Genomic DNA, 18855 nt, shown 5'->3' on the forward strand with positions numbered 1-18855 from the left:
GGCTCAGGCCTGGCAGGGCAGTGAGGACAGTCACGAGCAGAGCAGCCTCCCTCTCCTGGGTTTCGGACTCGTGCCTTCCCTAGAGTTAAGGTCAGGAATCTGGGGTCTGGTCTCAGAGCAATCCCATCAGATTCCTCTCCAGTGACAGCAGCAGGTACTAAGAAAAGGAGGAAAGTGGGGGCTCTCCAGTCCCTACGGTCTCAGTAAAGGGACTCTTCCCCACGCCAAAGAGCATGGCATTACGAAAATGGAAACTAGAGCAGGCCTCTTGCTACTAAAACTCTGCCGGCTCCCCAAGGCTGCTCCAGGCTTGCAAAGTGTGTGCCAGGTACTGCTGAGTCCAGGGCTTCCTGTTTATCATCCCCCTGAATCTTTCGGCAGCCCTGCGACAAACCCCAATTGATTCACTGCTTGCTAAGCCCTGTGGGGACCTCCATCTGGAGCCCAGGCGCCAGCTGAGCTCGCCAGCTTCAAGGCCTCCGCTTCCCCTCTTCCAAGACCCTTAGCTCTTGATTCTTTAGTCATGCAGAACCCCCTGCAGTCCCTGGGATGACAAGCTGCCTCGCATCCAGGCTTTTTCATAGGCTGGTCCCTTTTCCCAAAGCCACCTTCTTCTTCCTATCTCCGCGGCTGACTCCTCCCCCATTCCTCAAAACTCAGCCCAACGCCTAGACCCTATGCACCTTCTGATCCCAGCTGGCTTTTTACTGGCGGCCATGTTTCCTGTGCCCAGTTTTCATCTGAGTAATATCTCAGAGGGCCTAAGATGACCATTCTGTTCCCCATAGTGGGGCAAGTATATTTTCAACCTTGGGAAGCTTTGCAATACACAGTTTAGATTATAAGTAGCAAGTCTTTTCGCTCTAGAAATGCACTGCCATTAGTTAAATAAAATACAAAATTCCGTTTCTCAGCTTCATGAGCCACGTTTCATGTGCTCAGTGGCTACTAGGCAGTGGCTCAGTGGCACACGTGACTAGTGGCTACCCTGCTGGACACTGCATTTCTACCACGGCAGAAGCTTCTCTTGCACAGCACTGATTTAGGGTCCTCCAGAGGATCAGCTGAATCCTCACCCCAAAGACAAGCTAAAATAAATGTTTCTCGAAATGAAGGCCACACAGGTTCGAACCCTGGTCAGGGAATGAAGATCCCACATGCCACACGGCACAGCCAAAAAAAAAAAATCTATCAAAGTGAAGGCCAACAACATGAGGGAAAAATATTTGCCACTCGTTACAAAGGGCTAAGCTCTCTAATATATAAAGAGCTTTCAAAAATAAATAAGCAAAAGACCAAGTACCCCAAAGAAAAACAGACAAAGGACATAAACAGACAATTCAGAAACAGAAACTCACATGGCCCTTGACCACACGACACATAAGGACACACACTCACCAAACGTTTGGTAAAAAGTTGAATGTTTGAAAACACAGGCTGTGATAACCCTTAGACACAGGCATACCCATCTTAGAATCAGAATTCTATTATGCCTAATACCAACAGAACTGGTCATAAAAATTACCAATGCATATTCCCTGTGACCCAGCAATTCCACATCTAAGAATCCACCTTACAGATTTACCTGCAAGTATGTCAAACAAGGTAGCCACAAGTTGTTTCACTGTGGCCTTGCTTCTCCCATCCAAGTACTAACCAGGCCCAACCCTGCTTAGCTTGAGATTAGACGAGATCAGGCGTGTTCAGGGTGGCATGGCTCGTAGACTGTGGCACTGCTTCTAATAAGCCCAAAAGGTTGAAATAACCCCAATCACCATTAATAAAGAACTGCTCAACTCAGGGACACAGACGCGCACCTGTTGAAAAGTGCAGCACAGCATCTCTCTATATACACAGAAGCAGAGCGCGTCCCCAAGACACACGAGATAAAACAACAGTGTGGGCACGGTGCCACCTTTTGTATAAAAAGAAAGAACAAGAGGAGAAGGGCACAGAAGTGATGTCTGAACGAGCTTGTCCACACTCATTGAGAAGCAGCTCCTGCAGGACACGCAACAACAGCAGTCAGCCTGGCGGTGGGGGATATGGCGTGCAGGGCTGAAGTGAGAGTGAAGCTTTCGCTACACACCTTCTCATGCTGTTCTGCATTTGTGAACTGGGTGAAACTGCTATCTCTTCTGATTAATAAGATGATCTTTTAAAAACCGCAATCTCTGGACCACCTGCCTCTATATCAATGGAGATGCTCATTAAAAAGGCAGCTCCTTGACCCTTTCCAGGTCTCTGGATAACCAAAGGCCCTGAAGAGGCCCAGAGCACCTCACTGCTAACAAACTGTCGTGATTCCAGCACACCCTCCCATCTGAGGACACAGAACGGGGAGAACCCCTGCTCCTCTTAGCTTGCATAAGGGCTGAAATGGGAAACTCCTAGGGAGGGGCTCAGGGGAATCTGTCCCTCTGCACCCCTCACCTCAAACTGAGCCTGGCCCCTCCCAAAGGGCGGCCACGTTGAGGCCCCGACTTGCCTCTCGTCCGGGGAGTCGACATGGAAGGTCCTCTCGATGACTGTGGTCCACTGCAGACAGCGAATGACGAAGGTATTGGGCCGAGGTCGCTCGGTCTTCATCAGCTGGCATTCTGCAGAAGTGGGATGTGAGCAGAGTGTGAGCGGCAGCCCGCATTCCCCAAGTCACCCTCCGTGTGTCAGCCCCGTGACACTACTGACCAAGACAGCCTGTCCCTACAGGTCCAATGTGTGTGTGTTTAAGGGGGACAGGCCACCCAACAGCGATGGCTCAGTGGTCAGGGCTGCGATGGGGGGTGGAGGGGCATCCAAAGAGGCAGCCAACCCCGTCCAGGGGCTCAGAAGGCTTTCCCAGAGGAAGGGCATCCCTGTACTGAGCTCTGAAGGCAGAAGAGGGCATTGGGCACAGAAGCCTAGAGAGGAGAGAGGGCCCAGTGCACTTAGGGAAGAGTAAATTCTGTGTGAGGAGGAGAGAAGGGAGAGACAGGCTGGAGAGGTGAGCGGGGGCCAGCCTGCACTGTGTCCTGAGGGAGCAGGAAGAGCCGAGAACAGACCTGAACAGCCCCCTCTGGCTGCTGGGTAGAGGAGAGAGAGGGGAGGCTGGAAGGCCAGGGAGGGCCTGGGGCCATCCAGAGGAGGGGAGGGGAGGAAGGCAGGCAGACCACAGGGCCACAGTCGGGTGCACAGAAGCATCTGGGTCGCCGCCCTGGCCTGAGGATGAGAGGCAACAAGGCCCTCCCGGAGAAGCCGGGGCGGGGTTGGGGGGAGGTTCAGGGAGGGAGAGAGGACTCAAAGGATGGTGTGGCTCACGGAGGGGATCTCATGGCGGGAATACTCAAAGAGAGGTGTGCAGAAAAGCAGCTCAGGCCAGGCGGGGAGTTCGGGACGGCTGTGTCGGGGTCACCAGCACACGGGAAAGTCACCAAGGCAGGGCTTTAGGCAGGATGGAGAGGGGAGTGGGGCTGGATTCCAGAAAGAGCAGGTGGGCTGCTCGAGGGGCAAGGCTGGGGACGAGGCTAGAGCAGAGAGTTGGTGGGGCGAGGACCGTGTCTGGGCTACCTAGTGGCAGTAGCGATGAGTGACTTTGAAATGTTCTTAGGGGGTGTGACAAGAACATGGTGACTCATCGGGTCAGCAGGGAAGGAAGGTGGTGGCGGGGGGAGGGCAGGTTCTGTGAGGCCCAGGCAGGGCCTCTGCACGGGCCAGGCTTCCACTGGTCAGCTTCTGGCTAGAAGGCTCCGCTTCAGGTGCCACAGAGGGCCCAGAAGGCTGAGAAGTGCCCCAGCTCCTTTCTTCCTCCAGCTCTCCACTGGCGATCAACACAGTGCCCAGGCCCAGGAAAGATAGGTGGAGCAGGAGAGGGGGGCAAACAGACCCCAGACAGGCCTACAGTCCAGAACAAACACACGCCATGTGCCCCCAAGACGCACCTGCGACAGAGAAGTTGTTTAAGGGGGGCAGGGTCTGGTCGGGGGCCTCAGGCCGCTCCTTATAGCCAATGAAGGAGCCATCGCTCTTCAGCAGGAAGTACCGGGGCCGCCAGGTCTTGATATATTCACCTGAACAGGCAGGGCGGGAGGGAGAGAGGTCAGAGCAGCCAGGCCCAGGGCAGTGCCTGGCAAGGGGCCCCACACTGAGAGGAAGATGGACAAGAGGGTGAAGAGTGTGCTTCTCCCAGAGAAACCCTCCAGGCGGCCCCAGCTGACGCAGGCTGGGCGCTGGGCTGGGCCCAGTGATCCAGAGGTCACGCCTGGCAGGAAGGCGCCAGCAGTGAGCCGTCCTCGCCAGCACATGGCTCAGTCCCAGGGGAGGCCCAGGCCTCTAACATACATGCCCTGTGGCCCTGGAGGGCCAAATCCCATGGGCAGGTATTCACTCTACAGCTGTGCCGGGGGATCGAATGTCAAAACACCGTGCCAGGCCGGTATTACTGCTGCTGTGCCCTCCATGTGCTCCTCGACTCCCTCCACTTGTAACCACGAATATCCAAGCACTCCGTGTACGTACGTATGTATGCACACACACTCCTCAGAGGGGTGGCTAAGGACTAAAATGAAATGGTGAAGCACATATCCACACAAAACCTTATATACATGTAAACACCCACAGCAACATTACTCATAACAGCAAAGAGGAGAAACTCCGAAGTGTGTCCGCTAACAGATGGACAAACGAAATGCGGCACATCGGCAGGATGGAGTATCAGTATCGCTTGGTCATTAAGAGAAATTAAGTACTGGGAATTCCCTGCCGGTCCAGTGGTTAGGGCTCTGCACTTCCAATGCAGAGGGAGAGGATTCGACCCCTTGTCAGGGAACTAAAATCCAACATGCAATGCAATGCGGCCAAAAAAAGTACTGATATATGAAGTATTAATACACGCTATAAGCTGGATGAACCATAACTTACACACTACAAGGTGGATGAACCATAACAACGCTAACTGAAAAAAGCTTGTCACAAAGGACCACAAATTATATGATTTCATCTATATAAAATGTCCAGAACAGGGGAAACTTCTCAAGATGAAAACTTGATTACTGGGCCTAGGGCTGAGGAGGGGGGCGAGTCCGGGAGGGGACTGGAGGGTCCTTTTTTAGGGTAGTGAGAATGTTCCAAAGCTGACTGTGGTGATGGAGGCACAGCTCTAAACACACTCAAGGCCCCAAGTGGCTGAACTACATGGTATGTGAACTGTGTCTCAAGCTGCTTTAAAAAGAGAGAAAGAGAGATGGCAAATACAAAGCAAACACAAAGCACCCAGCCTCGCCAGGGACCAGCACACCAATAAATCAACAGCAGCTCTTTCTCATCAGCCCACCGGGCAAGCGAAGGGTGTGCACATTGTAACTGGGGCGGAGGGTGGGCTCCCTAAGTCGCCACCAGAAGCCAGGGTGGGTTTCTCTAAGTCTTTGTCTCCTCTCACGAGAAGGACACCCAGTAAGCAACGGTGATGATCAGAAAATACTATAGGGTACTTTGTGCCTGCCAGGCACCATCCTAAGTTTCTTAGAGGCTTTAACTTGTTGAATTCTTTCGAATGTCAATACTAAATGATTCGATGTATGTAAAGTTCAAAAACTAGCAAAACCACAAACCTGACAGCACCATGAAAGGACCATTTACCATGACCCAGTGGGCTTTATCCCAGGACTGCAAGGGTAGTTCAAAACTACGAAAAGCAATCAGCATCATATGCCTCAACAGAATGAAGTGGGGAAAAAAAAACACAAGGTCATCCAGATTGACACAGAAAAAGCATTTGACAAAATCCAGCACTCTTTCATGATAAAAATACTAGCTAAGAAGAGAAAGGGGACTCTCCTTCACAAGAGGGCATCTATGAAAAACCCACATGTCAACATCACACTCAAGGATGAAAGAATGAACGCTTCCCCTTGGCTAAGATCAGGAGCAAAACAAAGATTTCCACTCTCACCACTGCTCAGAAACACTGTGGTGTAAGTTCTAGCCAGAGAAAGTATCCAATTTGAAAAGGAGTAAGTAAAACTACCTTTATTTGCAGATAACAGGATCCTATATACAGAAAAGCACAAAAATCCACAAAACAATTACTAGAGCTAACAAATTCAGCAAGATCAACACACAAAAACAAACTGTGTTTCTACACACTAGCAATGAATAATCCAAAAAAGAAATTAAAGAAAACAAATCCATTTACAACAGCACAACTAGGCAAAGATTTATACATTAAAAACTACAAAACAGGGGCTTCCCTGCTGGCTCACCAGTAAAGAATCTGCCTGCCAATGCAGGAGATCCAAGTTCAATCCCTGGTCCAGCAAGACCCAAATGCCTCAGAGCAGCTAAGCCAGTGCTCCACAACTACGGAGCCGGTGCTCCACAACTACGGAGCCGGTGCTCCACAACTACTGAGCCTGTGCTCCAGGGCCCAGGAGCCACAACTACGGAGCCCATTTCCACAGCTACTGACACCTGCATGCCCTCGAGTCTGTGCTCTGCAACAAGAGAAACCACTGCAATAAAAAGCCTGTGTACCACAACTAGAGTAGCCCCTGCTCACTGCCACGTAGACCCAGCACAGCCAGAAGTAAATAAATAAAAATTATTTTAAAAAAACACTGCTGAAAGAAACTAAAAACTTAAAAAAATGCAAGGATCCTGTGTCAAGGATTGAGACTTGACATTAAGACTGCAATACTACCCAAAGCCATTTACATACAGATTTAACACATTCCCTATCAAAATTCCAATAGCCCTTTTTTGCTGTTGAGGAAGAACCAACCCTCAAATTTACAAGAATTCAAATTCATGTGGCAAGGGGTTCCAAACAGCCAAAGCAATGTTGAAAAAGAACAAAGGGAAAGGACTCTTACTTCCTGATTTCAAAACTTACAAAGCTACAATAATCAAATCAGTGTGGTACAGGATAGCCATACAGACCAAAAGAGTAGAACTGAGAGTCAAAAAAATAAATCTACACAACTATGGGCAACTAATTTTCAACAACAGTACCAAGACCATTCCACTGGGGAAGACCAGTCTCTGCAACAAATTGTGCTGGGACAACTGGATACCCACATGCAGAAGAACAGAGATGGAGCTCTACACCATGTTTAAAAAATTAACTCAAAGTGCATCTACCTAAAAATAAGAGCTAAAGCTATGAAACTGTTAGAAGAATACACAGGTCAATCTCTGTAACCCTGAACTTGGCAACAGATTCTTAGATATGACAACAAAGGAAAAAAAAAATAAAGTGGACTCATTGAAATAAAAAATTTTGTGCAAAAGATGTTATCACAAAAATAAAAAGACAACCAACCAACAGAATGGATGAAAACATGTGCATATCATATGTCTCATAAGAGTCTAGTATCCAGAATACATAATGAACTTTACAACTCAGCAACAACCGAAAAAAAAAAAAAAAAAACAATTTAAAAAATGGGTGAAGGACTTCCCAGGTGGCTCAGTGGTTAAGAATCCACCTGCCAATGTAGAAGATACAGGAGATACGGGCTCCATCCTGGGTTGGGAAGATTCCTTGGAGGAGGAAATGGCAACCCACTCCAGTATTCTTCCCTGGACAATCCCATGGACAGAGAAGCCTGGGGGGCTACAGTCCAAGGGGTCGCAAGGAGTCAGACACAACTGAGCACGCACACACGCAGTGTCTGAACACTACACCCGAAGGACTACAAAGGTGTTTCTCCAAAAATAAACAAGGACCAGCAAACATATAAAAAGACGCTTAACACCATCAGTCACTAGGGAAATGTCGATCAAAACCATGCTGGAACACCACTTAACACCCACCAGGATGGCTTTCATTAAAAACAAACAGCAAAAACTCAAAGAAAACTAGCAGGTGTGGGTGAGGACCTGGAGCCACTGCTGGTGGGAGAGTAAAATGGCGCAGCCCTGCGCAACGTGGGTGCTCCCTCAGGGAGCCAGACAGAATACACTGTGGGTCACGTGCACAGAAGGTACGATCCAGATATTTCATAGTTTTTTCTATATTATCTAACTACATAGAATACATTTGATTATAAGGAATATAAACTAATAGATGCCTACTGGGGCTTCCCTGGCAGTTCAGTGGCAAAGAACCCACCTGCCAGTGCAGAAGACGCGGGTTCAATCCCTGAGCTGGGAAGACCCCTGAAGATGGAGATGGCAACACTCCACTATTCTGGCCTGGCGATTCCCATGGACAGTGGAGACTGGTGGGCTACAGTCCACGGGGGTCACAAAGAGTCGGACACGACCGAGTGACTAAACAACAATAGATATGTGTGTCCCAGCAATTCCACTCCTGGGTGTGTACCCCCCAAAACTGAAAACAAGTACTCAAACACTTGTATACAAATATTCACAGCAGCACTATTCACAACAGCCAAAAGGTAGGAATAACTCAGATGTCCATCAATGGACATATGGATAAAGAAAATGTGATATCTTGATACAATGGAACATTGTTTGTCTATAAAAAGGAAGGAAGTACTGTCTGATACATGCTACAGCGTAGATGAACCTTAAAAACGTTATGCTCAGTGAAAGAAACCAGACTTCAGTAGCCGCATATTGTATGATTCATGTATATGAAATGTCCAAAGTAAGTACATCCACAAAGACAAACAACAAGCTGGCGGCTGCCGGGGGCTGGGAGGAGGGAGACTGAGCTGACTACTCACGGTGCGGAGGGCAGCCTTTCAGGCAGATGAAGATGTTCTGGAGCCAGACAGAGCCAGTGGTTACGCAACAATGTGAAAGTACTCAAGGCCACTGAATTGTCCACTTTCAAACACTTAATTCTGTGTTGTGTAAATTTTACTTCAATTTGAGAAACAAAAACAAAACTAGACAAATTCACCCATGATATTGGAGGTTAGGAGAGTGGTTACTGCTTGCAAGAGGCAGACAGTCTTCTGGGGATTGAATTACTCTATTTCCTGACCTGGACATAGGTTTTGGAGTGAGTTTATGATCTGGGCACTTACCTGTGGGGTTTTATATGTCGGTAACAAGCTACAAAAAAACTGGAAGGGAAAACATCCTCACAACAATCCCATTTTACAGATAGGGAAACTGAGGCACAAAGAGGTTCCAGTACTTGCCTGAGGCTCATGGCTGTTAACTGGGAGAGCTAGGACTAGAACCTGGGTTCGCTCTGCCCATAGTCATTGACAGTGTCTACCTGTAAATTGGCAGACGTGGCCTGGCCCGGCGGGGCCTGGCAGAGTGTGCTGAGGCTGTGTCAGAAAGGGGACCCGCACATGGCATGAAGGACCCGATCCTTGAGTGGGCCTTGCCAAGCCAGAGGCAGCATGTGAGCCAGGCGCTGGCTCAGGACTTGGAGCCTGAACCTTGGCGCTGCCACCTCCCTGCTGAAGCCCCAGGCAACTCAGTCTTCCTGCTGAGCTGAAGCTTCCGGTCTGCAAGACGGTGCCCACCTCACAGGGCAGTAACAGAAACTCAACAAAACTGGGCCTCCTGCGAACACAGCCCCAGGCCCGGCACCAAGTGGGCACACAGTAAGCTGGGCTGCTGTTATTTCAACCACCAGGAGTAGGGCGGGATGGCGCACGTGTCTGAATGGTGGCAGGGCCCACCTTGCCCTGCCCACCACTTCTGGCTGCTGCTTGGAACAACAGGCACTGGGAGACCCAGGAGAGGCTGCACGAGTGAGTGTGGGTACGGTACAAAACCAAGACAGAAGGTCATCTCAGCAGCTTGTCTGGGCCCCCATGGACGAACGGAGACACTGAAGGCCTGGGAGGGGCTGAGATTCACTCAATGCCACCTGCAGCCTTGGGAGCCACTGCCCAGCCATAGTTCTCTAGCCACCTCCAGAGAAGGCCCCACCCCAGCCTAGAGAGCCACAGGCCTCAGAAAACTCAGGAGCCTGAGACCTGGCACACCCTATTACACTCATACCATCCACACACATGATCCCAAGCATCCATCCAACAGTTATTAAGTGCCTACTGCACGCCAAGCACTTTTCTAGGGCACTGGCACTATCCCAGTGAACAAGCCAGATAAAACCCCTGCTCTCATGAAGCTGACACTCCCAGAGGCCTGGGCTGTTGACCCATTTTACAGAGGGGAAACCAAGGCTGAGAGAGATGACACAGTCACACTGAGAGGAAGTGGCAGAGCTGGGGTTACAACTTTGACACCTGCCAAGGTGCAGAGAGCTCCATCAACAGCCCCAAACTCAGGGCCCAATCCAGGCAGGTAGGCCAAGAGGCCCTGGATGCCACCCTGCCTGGGAAGGGGATCGGGAAGGCTCCTCTCCTGCTCATGCCGGGGGGGGGTGGGGGGGGGGTGGGGGGAGGGTGGGTTGCGGTGAGACCCTCGGCACCGCTCTAGGTGGGCAGGCTGGGCAGCATGCAGAGTGTGCAGGCACTTCTCCAGTTTCAGCAGGGCTAGCCCACCAGCTTCCCGGCCCGCCTCAAGCATGCCCAGCCCACCCCCTCCGTGAACTCGGTCCCCTTCACCCATACCCCCGTTAACTGTGGGGCTCACTCCCTTGCCTCCTTCGGATCTTTATTCAAACACCCCCTTCTTAGTGAGGCCCTCCCTGGCCAGCCCCTCTCTGATAGCTCCCTCACCCCTCTCCTCACACTGTTGGGTTTCTCTCCAAGGCACTAGCCCCACTGGACCCACTCCTCTACTCAGGTGCCCTGGTCTCGCCCACTTAATGTATGACATCAACACAGGATGGGAACTGTGGGCCCATCTGGTTCACTGGCGTATCCCCAGTGCCCAGAATGTCCCTAAAACACGGCAGCTACTTGATGCATGTCTGCCGAGTGATTGAGAGCGTGCAAAGTGGCGGCCCCCCAAGGGGAAGGTCCCCACTCTGCAGGGGAAGGTCCGCGGAAGCTAGGACAGCCGGTTTCCTTCGCTCCTGGGTGCCTGGACAAGCTGGCTCTCGGCACGTGCTTCTTCCCAGCTGCCTCGAACAGCAGTGAGCCTGTTAAGTGCAGCGGTGCTGGGGCAGAGGCCTGGGGTCCCAGGGTCGAGTCTCTCCGTGTCTCCCCTGTAAGTGACTTCATCTCTTAGTCGCCCACCAGCACAACCAGACCTGGTCCCGAGCTCGCTCACAACATCCTGGGCTTCCGAATGCCAGACGAGTTCCAGCCCCTCCACGGCATCAGGCGCTGGCGGTCTGGTGCTGTGTCACGGCTCTGCCCGCCTCCTGTGGCTCGCGCTCCCTCGCTCGCTCTGCTCTGGCCACCCTGGCCCACTCTATTTCCAGGCACACGGCCCCCATTCCTCGCTGCCCCCACTCCCTGGAACCCCCTGGCTGGCTATCTGCGTAGCCTGCTCCCTCACCTGCTCCTGGCCTCCATATACTGGTCCCTCCTCAGAGCCACCTGCATGAGCCCCTTCTTTCTCCAGCGCTCCCCTCAGAGCCCCTACTCTTCACAGGGGCACTTATCGTCACCTGACACTGTGCCTGTCAGTTTCCTGTTTATTCCCCGCCCCTCAATGGATCGAGACTCCATGAGGACACCACAGTGCCCCTGGAGCCTGGGATGGCCAGCCTGGCACACTATGCACTCTATGAGTATTTGCCGGATGAATAAATGCTGGATATTGCCTCTCTGTGTTACTTTAGCTAAGTGACTTACCCACTCTAGGCCTCAGTTTCTTCATCTATGAAATGGGACCATGAGCAGGAACACTTATGCAGAGGCAGAGTTTGAGGCCTGGCCTGGGGGTTCATGCAGGGGGTCAGCAAGGCCTGGAGACTCAGGCCCAGGCGCAGCCACAGCTCCTCCGTCCAGACTACTTTCAAAGAGTCCATGACGTGGGCTAGAAAGAAGCCACTGGCGGGGGCGGGCAGGCAGGGCTCGGAATGCTGCCTCCTCAGGTGGTAACGACCCTGTACCTCTGCCTCGCAGGGCACAGCTGCCAGGAGAGCTGGGGCGAAAGGGGGAGACGTGCAATCCTCTGAGTAAACGTAGCCCCTTACCGCGCTTATGGAGCCAGCCTTCTTTGATGACAGACACCTCGTTCATGGTGGCAGCGTGACACGCTGTCACCTCGCTCGGGACAGCTCAGGGCAGCAGGACATGCAGGAGGTGCGTTGGACAGAGCACAGTCTGCAAGACAGGAGAGGAGCCCATCAGTCAGAGAGGCAGGGGGATTTGGCGGTGACCCCTCCCCTCGGGACACCCCACCTGAAGCCCCTCTGGCAGCTCTGCGAGGGTGGAGCCAGGGAGGGTGGGGAGAGACCAGCCCTTGGGGCCCAGGCTGGTGGAGGGGGCCAGTGAGAGGCGGTCGGGTCCCCAGGGACCCAGTCTTGGGGAGGAAAGGACACGACCTTGCCCTCAGAGCCCTCCTCTGGAAGGAGCAGAGGGTCCCGGCTGTGCCCTCGCCCCGTGCTCAGGACCCCTTGCCCAGCAGGGCAGCCCCACCACTGCCACTCCTGACTGGGTGGGAGGCTCCGCCCCTGCATCACTCCAGGCCCAGCGCTGAGGTCACCTGGGATGAATCAGACAGCCCCAGGCACCTGAGGGCGTGCTCAAAGCCACCAGGATCTGCCTGCCACCCTCAAACACACACACACACACGCTCACACTCTCTTTTCCAAACCAGGTGCCACCAACCTGCCACCTTTAGCAAACTGAGTACCACCCTCCTACCCAGCACCAGGCCACCTCATGTCACTCCCTCAGCCTCCTGGTCCCCACCAGCTGACAAAGGAAAGGAAGGTCTCGGTGCTCCGGATCTTCAACAAGAAAGGAACCAACTGCGTACGCACTTCTCTGGGGCCCGGGACAAAGTCCTGGGGGCTTGAAACCAGGCCCTGGTCCTTCCCCGAGACCTCTGCTTCTGTCCTCACGGACCGGCAGCCGACAGACTGACGGACGCCGAGGCCGCTGCTTCGTCTCAGGTTCCCGGGGCGGAGGGGAGAAGCGGGGGAGGCAGCCACCAGCTGGGCCCCTACCTGGAGCCACAGGCCTGGCCGGGGGCCATGGCGCCCAAGGCGCCTTTCGCCCTTCCTGGCCTGGGGTTATTTGCGGACAGAAGGTCAGGAGCTACGGTGGCCCCCAGAGAAGCGGCAGCTGGCCCTGGGGACACCGCGGGCATCAGCTTTCTCTCGTGCCCCAGGGGAGCTGGTGGGCCGGACACACTACTGCCTGGCATGTGACGGTGGCAGGCTGCCCAGGCCCCAGGCAGAGGGAAGGGAGGTGAGCGGGAGGAAGCCGGAGGAAGACAAGATGGACAGTGACAGGGAAGTAAACAGCGGGTAAGGAACCATGTCCTGGACTCGGGGCTGCAAAGACAGGGCCCAGAAGGGGCTCCCTCCCCTGGCAAGTATGGCGGCACCCCAGGGGCTCACGCCCATGGACTGAACACACCCAGGACCACCGGACCCTCACTCCGAAATGTGCCCCAGTCTGTGCTTCGATCCTAATGTGACCAGGGTCTCCACCCCAGCCTCCTGACCAGGTGGCTCAGGTCCAGCGCCATCCCCTCCCACGAGGACTCACCCCACCTCCTTCTGGGCCTCCCATCCTCCAATCTGTTTCCCGTTCAGCAGCCCGAGGACCCTCAAATCTGACCTGTGCTTTCCCACGGGCCTCGGGAAAGACCCAGGCCCCCCAGATTGGGATTCCGGTGCCTTCAGGCCCTAGCCTCTGCTGCCCGCCACCCCGGCTCAGCCTCGCGGTCCCCACCACCCATCCACCAGCTTCCAGATCACCTCTCCCGCCCCACCGCCCCTCCCACCCAGGCTTTCTTCCTGGGTCCCAGCCTCCGCTGCCCACCCTACGCTCCACCTGAATCTGACTGTGTCACTCTCTACTCACAGCTCTTTCGCGGCTCCCCAGAGTGCACAGAACACACAAAAAAGAACAAAGTCTTTTCCACCAGACAAGGCCCCACGTAAGTCGAGAGGCACCTAGAAAGCCCTCAAGAAAGGCTAATAACCACAAGGACGATCACACACTAGCCACCACCCACCTCCCCAGGTCCTCCTCCCCGACGCCCACCCTCTGCCAGACTTCTGCTGCTCAGGCCTCCACCCCCAATACCTTTTATGTACTGGGGTTCTCCCTGTTCTTTAAGGTCTCAGCTGAACCAACGCCTCCTCCAGGAAGCCTTCCTGACCCCAGAGGCTGCACTGGGTGCTGGGTGCCCCGTCATCAACTCTCCCCACACCTACAGGCGCTAATTCAGCACACCAGCCCAGCATCTGGCTGTCCACTGAAGGCACAATGAATAAACCCAAGTCTCGGGAGGGGACATGCGTATACCTATGGCGGATTCATGCTGATTATGGCAGAAATCAACACAACATTGTAAAGTAATCATCCTCCGATTCAAAATAAATAAGTAAATAAGAGACACCACAAGAGTTCGCTCTTTTCCTCTGCCACATGAGGACACGCCGAGATGGCAGCCATCAGTGGCCAGGAAGTCAGCACCCACCAGGGACCAGTCCTGTGGATGCCCCGAGCGTGGGCTTCTCAGCCCTGAGACCTGGGAAAAAGTAAAGGTCTGCCCGCCAAGCGAACAAAGAGAAACAATCTCCCCAAGAGATCCCCAGCCCAGGACCAAACACAGCCACAGAAACAATTCCAGAGTCTATTCATGCCACCAGTCTTCCTCTGAGTATGTTCTAAGCTTCAGACTCTATCCTGGTGCATCACTAAGACACAGCTCCTGCCTTCAGGAAGGTCGCATTCCAGCGGGAGGCAGACGATACACAAGATACAAGGTCTGATGGTGGCAAAGAAACACGAACAGGAGAAAGGAGGACAGGGACGGGTGCTGCGTTAGCCACACAGTATGGGAGACACGCGAGCCAACCCCTGAATTAACCGGGGCGGGGGGTGACACATTAAGGAACAGATTTCAGGGAGGGGGACAGCAAGTGCAAAGCCCTGAGGACTGGGAAGGAGCTCCAGGAGTGCGGAGAAGCGCCCAGAGGCTGGCCCAGTGAGGAGCTGAGACAAGGAGAACACTCAGGGCCTGGAGGCAGGTGTGCCGGGGAGTTCAGAATTCCTCCTCCAACACAGGGGCCAACACCACACTTTCTCCAGGTGTGAGCTCTGTTCAGAATAGGGCTGGGTTCCCAATCTGGGCTGGGATGGAGAACCCAGGGGCCAAAGGAAGAGCGGATGTACAAGCAAAGACAGAAACCCCACGTCCACTCGCAGCCCTCCCCGCATCTCCCCTCCCCACACCCTCCCTGGCCCAACAACTTCCCCTCTCAGAGCCGCTGTGAGCAGCACCCCTGTGCACAGAGGCTCGGCCCACTGCCTGGCCCCCAGTGAAAACGCAAACACGTGGCTGCCTCAATCAGACCGACAGACGTGAAGGCGGCCAGGTGTGGCCGAGATTGCAGAATCCAAGAGCTGGTGGCAGCCGGGTGGCCTTGAGCCCCAGGGCGCGCCTCCAGTCTCCCCTGATCGCGCCTGCCCCCCACAACCCCAGAGGGCCATGCCCGTGCCCAGGGACAGCAGACGCTGACACAAGGGAGGCTTTACCTTGGGTCTCCCGGCTGGCTGCTGCTCGGCACACCAGAGCCACTTGTTACGTTCTCACTTCAGCAACTAAGCAGCCAGCAGCAGCCAGGGCAGGGGGAGGACCTGGAGAGCCCCTGCATCCTGCCTGGATCCTGCCCGTCCTCCCACGGAGGGTGGCGCCTCTGCTGAGGTGTCTGACGCAGTCCCGTGGTGATGAAACACCAGCACCGCAGCCAAGAAGATGGCCTGCTCCCTGGGGAGCTGACACCCAGCACGCAAGGGCCTGCTGGGCCGTGGCCTGCGTGCCCCATGGCGGGGGCCCAACCCCACTCCCTGCTGCCTGGGGTGTCTGGGCTTCACTCGGCTGAGGGTCTGGGTAGGAGCTGGAGCTGTGGATCAGAGGCGAGCCACCTGGGAGGCAAGGTGAAAAGAGCACGGGCACCTCACCGGAGGGAACACACACACAACGGAGGACTGTGTGCAATATCCTTAGTTCCAGGGAAATGCACACTGAAACCATCCACCTGGATGGCTAAAAATTCAAAAACTGACACCACCAAGAATGTGGTCAAGAATGTAAGAGGGCTTGGGGGCTGGGGGGTTCCCTGGTGGCTCACAGGTAAAGAATCCACCTGCCAACGCAGGAGACATGGGTTCAATTCCTGGTACTGAAAGACCCCACATGCTGCAGAGCAACTAAGCCCGTGCACCACAACTACTGAGCGCCCTAGAGCCCATGCTCCGCAACAAGAGAAGCCACTGGAACAAGAAGCCCGTGCACCTCAGTGACAATTAGCCCCTGCTCGCCGCAACAGAGGAAAGCCTGTACAGCAATGAAGACTCAACACTGCCAAAGATAAATAAATGAGTAAGTGAATACAATTAAAAAAAAATAAAAGAATGTCTTCAAGGGGGACTTCCTTGGCGGTCCAGTGCTTAAGGATCAGCCTTCCAATATGGGGGATGTGAGTTCAACCCCCGGTCAAGGAACTAAGATCCCATGTGCCAAGGGGCAATTGAGCCTGTGCACCAAAACGAAAGATCATGCATGATGCAACTAAGACCCGACACAGCCAAATAAACAGATTTTTTTTTAAATCAATAAGTAAAAACTGTTAACAGAATGTAAAGGAATTGCTACTGGTGGGAGTACAAAATAGTTCCACCACTATGGAAAACTGTTTGGCAGTAAGAATTAAAGCTCAACATATCCCTACCCCATGACCCAGCAATTCCACGGCCCTCCAACAGAAATGGGTGTATTTGTTTACTAAACGACGTGTACTAGATCGTCCACAGCAGCAACATTCTCAGTAACCTCAAGACTGGAAACAGACCAGGTGTCCACCCACAGGAGAATGGATAAACAAACTAAGGTAAATTCACAGAGCTCAAGGCCACTCAGCAAGAAAGAGGACCCGACTCCTGAAGCCTACAACAGGATGAAGCGTGAGAACTTCACCTGGAGTGAAAGAAGCCAGACGTGGAACGACCCACTGAGGACGAGTCCACAGACTGCAAGCTCCAAACAGGCAACATGACACGACTTGTTTCTCACCAGTAAAACTGTGCAGAAGATCCAGGAAGCAAATATCCACAGGTCAGGAGAGCTGTTACCTTCGGGAGTGACAGAGGCGGCGGGTTTCTGGGAGCTGACAATGTTGTTGTGATTAGAGAGCATTACTTTTACAGTTATTTGTCATACTGTATGGTTTAAAACATGTTGAAAATATCTTTCTGTATTTTATGACGAAATAACAACAACAAAAAGAGAACCTGGGTTTGGGAGCCTGGACGGTAATAGGAAGTTAAACTCAGGCCTCCTAGCCTCCGGGGCCCCCTCTCACCCCAGGCTAGCTCGCCTGGAGTTTCACCACAAGGCCAGTCGCTGATGAATAAGGAAGAGGACTCTAGGGTCTGGATTTCAACCCCAGGCTCTGCTGCTCCTTGGCCCTTCTGAGCCTTAGTGCTCCCATCTGCACAATGATCCAGCCAGAGGAAGGACCCGCACCCTGAAGGGTAGGGCTCAAGTTTGGGTGAGTCTTTTTAACACAGAAGAAAGCTAAACGGGAATGAAAATCACCCCCTGGCTGCGGTCAGCTCTCAGCAGGGAAGAGAGGTGACTGGAGACAGGTCCCTGAAGGGACTCTGACTGCACTAGCAGGGCTTGATTTTTAAGTCGAATACCTGCTAAATACCTGGTAAATATCACTGACGCATTCCACAGTATGTCTCAAACGCTCTCCTCCATTCTTTTTTTAATTTCAGGCCTTATTTCTGCCTGTCTGCCTCGTAGGTCTTATTTCTCAATGGTTTCCAAACTGCCTCCGAGTTTCAGCTCACCCTGCTGGTGTCATGTCCGTTAGAGGCGATTTACAGGATGATGCAGGGTGGCGGATGACAAGGCGGGGGAGAGAGGCTGTCGCGTCCTACCTGGCAGCCATCGGAAAGGGTTGGGCCCTGGAAAGGTTCCTTCCAGACCTCCTTCCTCAAATGTAAAATCAGGGTCGCTGTGGTTCCTGCCGCTAGGGGGACTGTGTGGCCTAGGTGAGCTCAGTGCTTCTGTCCTCCCCCTCTTACACTCCAGGATGCTTGACCACTGGGTCAGAGGAAACTGCTCTCCCCCAAACCCTGCCATGTCCCCACCTCACCTAGACTGAAAGAAGCCAAAGTCCTTCCAGGAGCCCCAGAACCCTATTCTGCATCACCTCCTCTTCACTCTTCCGAACACTCCACGGCACTGGTGCCTCCGACACACCAGAGACTCCCCCAACCTGCGCTCCCGACCCCGACCTCAGGACCCTTGCACACGCTACCCCTTCAGTGGGCACGGTCTTCAAGTCCCTGGGAGCCCCGCCTGGCTTCTTCAGCCTCTGCTCACATGTCTCCTCCTGTGCGAAGTCACTCTGTCCTCCACGGTCAAGAGTGTACCTGCTACCTTCACAAAAGTGAAGCACTTATTGCCACTGACACTACTGTACACGTTTACCTGTTCACAAGTTTACTGTCGACCTCGCTCCACTGTGACGTCAGCACGGCGAGGGCAGGGCTCCAGCCTGCTCGGGCACTGCTGGGTCCTCAGCATCTCCCACAGTGCTGGGTCCACAGTGGGCACTCAGTAACTATCTGTGGAATGAATATGTGGAAGAGGGGAGCCCTATGCCCAGAACATGCTCAGAATCAGTTAAATTCCTTTCCCTGCCACTCGTCTTTTTCCCTCATCTCCTCTCCCTGACCTGCTTTCTACACCAGACAGCACAGATGGGACAAGGGGGAGGCAGAGGCGCTGCATCTCCTAGAGCTGCAGACAGTGAGGAGGGGGCGCCTTCCTGACACCCTGATCCCCCGGGAGCCTGTCATCCACCCTGCAACCTGCGCCTTACCTACTCCC

The 18855-nt window shown here is 53.6% G+C and overlaps 1 protein-coding gene across 1 annotated transcript in view; it reads right to left on the reverse strand.

Moving 5' to 3' along the window:
- The window catches only part of AKT2 (AKT serine/threonine kinase 2), a 47390-nt gene that overhangs the window by 15392 nt on the left and 13143 nt on the right, over nt 1–18855 (reverse strand). The window contains exons 2-4 of the mRNA XM_068991726.1: nt 11960–12089; nt 3918–4046; nt 2489–2600 (exon numbers count right to left, since the gene is read on the reverse strand). Of these exons, the coding sequence (XP_068847827.1) occupies nt 2489–2600; nt 3918–4046; nt 11960–12005 (287 nt within the window). The 5' untranslated portion in view covers nt 12006–12089. The remainder of the gene's footprint in view (nt 1–2488; nt 2601–3917; nt 4047–11959; nt 12090–18855) is intronic.

Source organism: Capricornis sumatraensis, chromosome 20, assembly GCF_032405125.1.
Source record: "Capricornis sumatraensis isolate serow.1 chromosome 20, serow.2, whole genome shotgun sequence".
In the NCBI taxonomy this organism is placed as follows: Eukaryota; Metazoa; Chordata; class Mammalia; order Artiodactyla; family Bovidae; genus Capricornis; species Capricornis sumatraensis.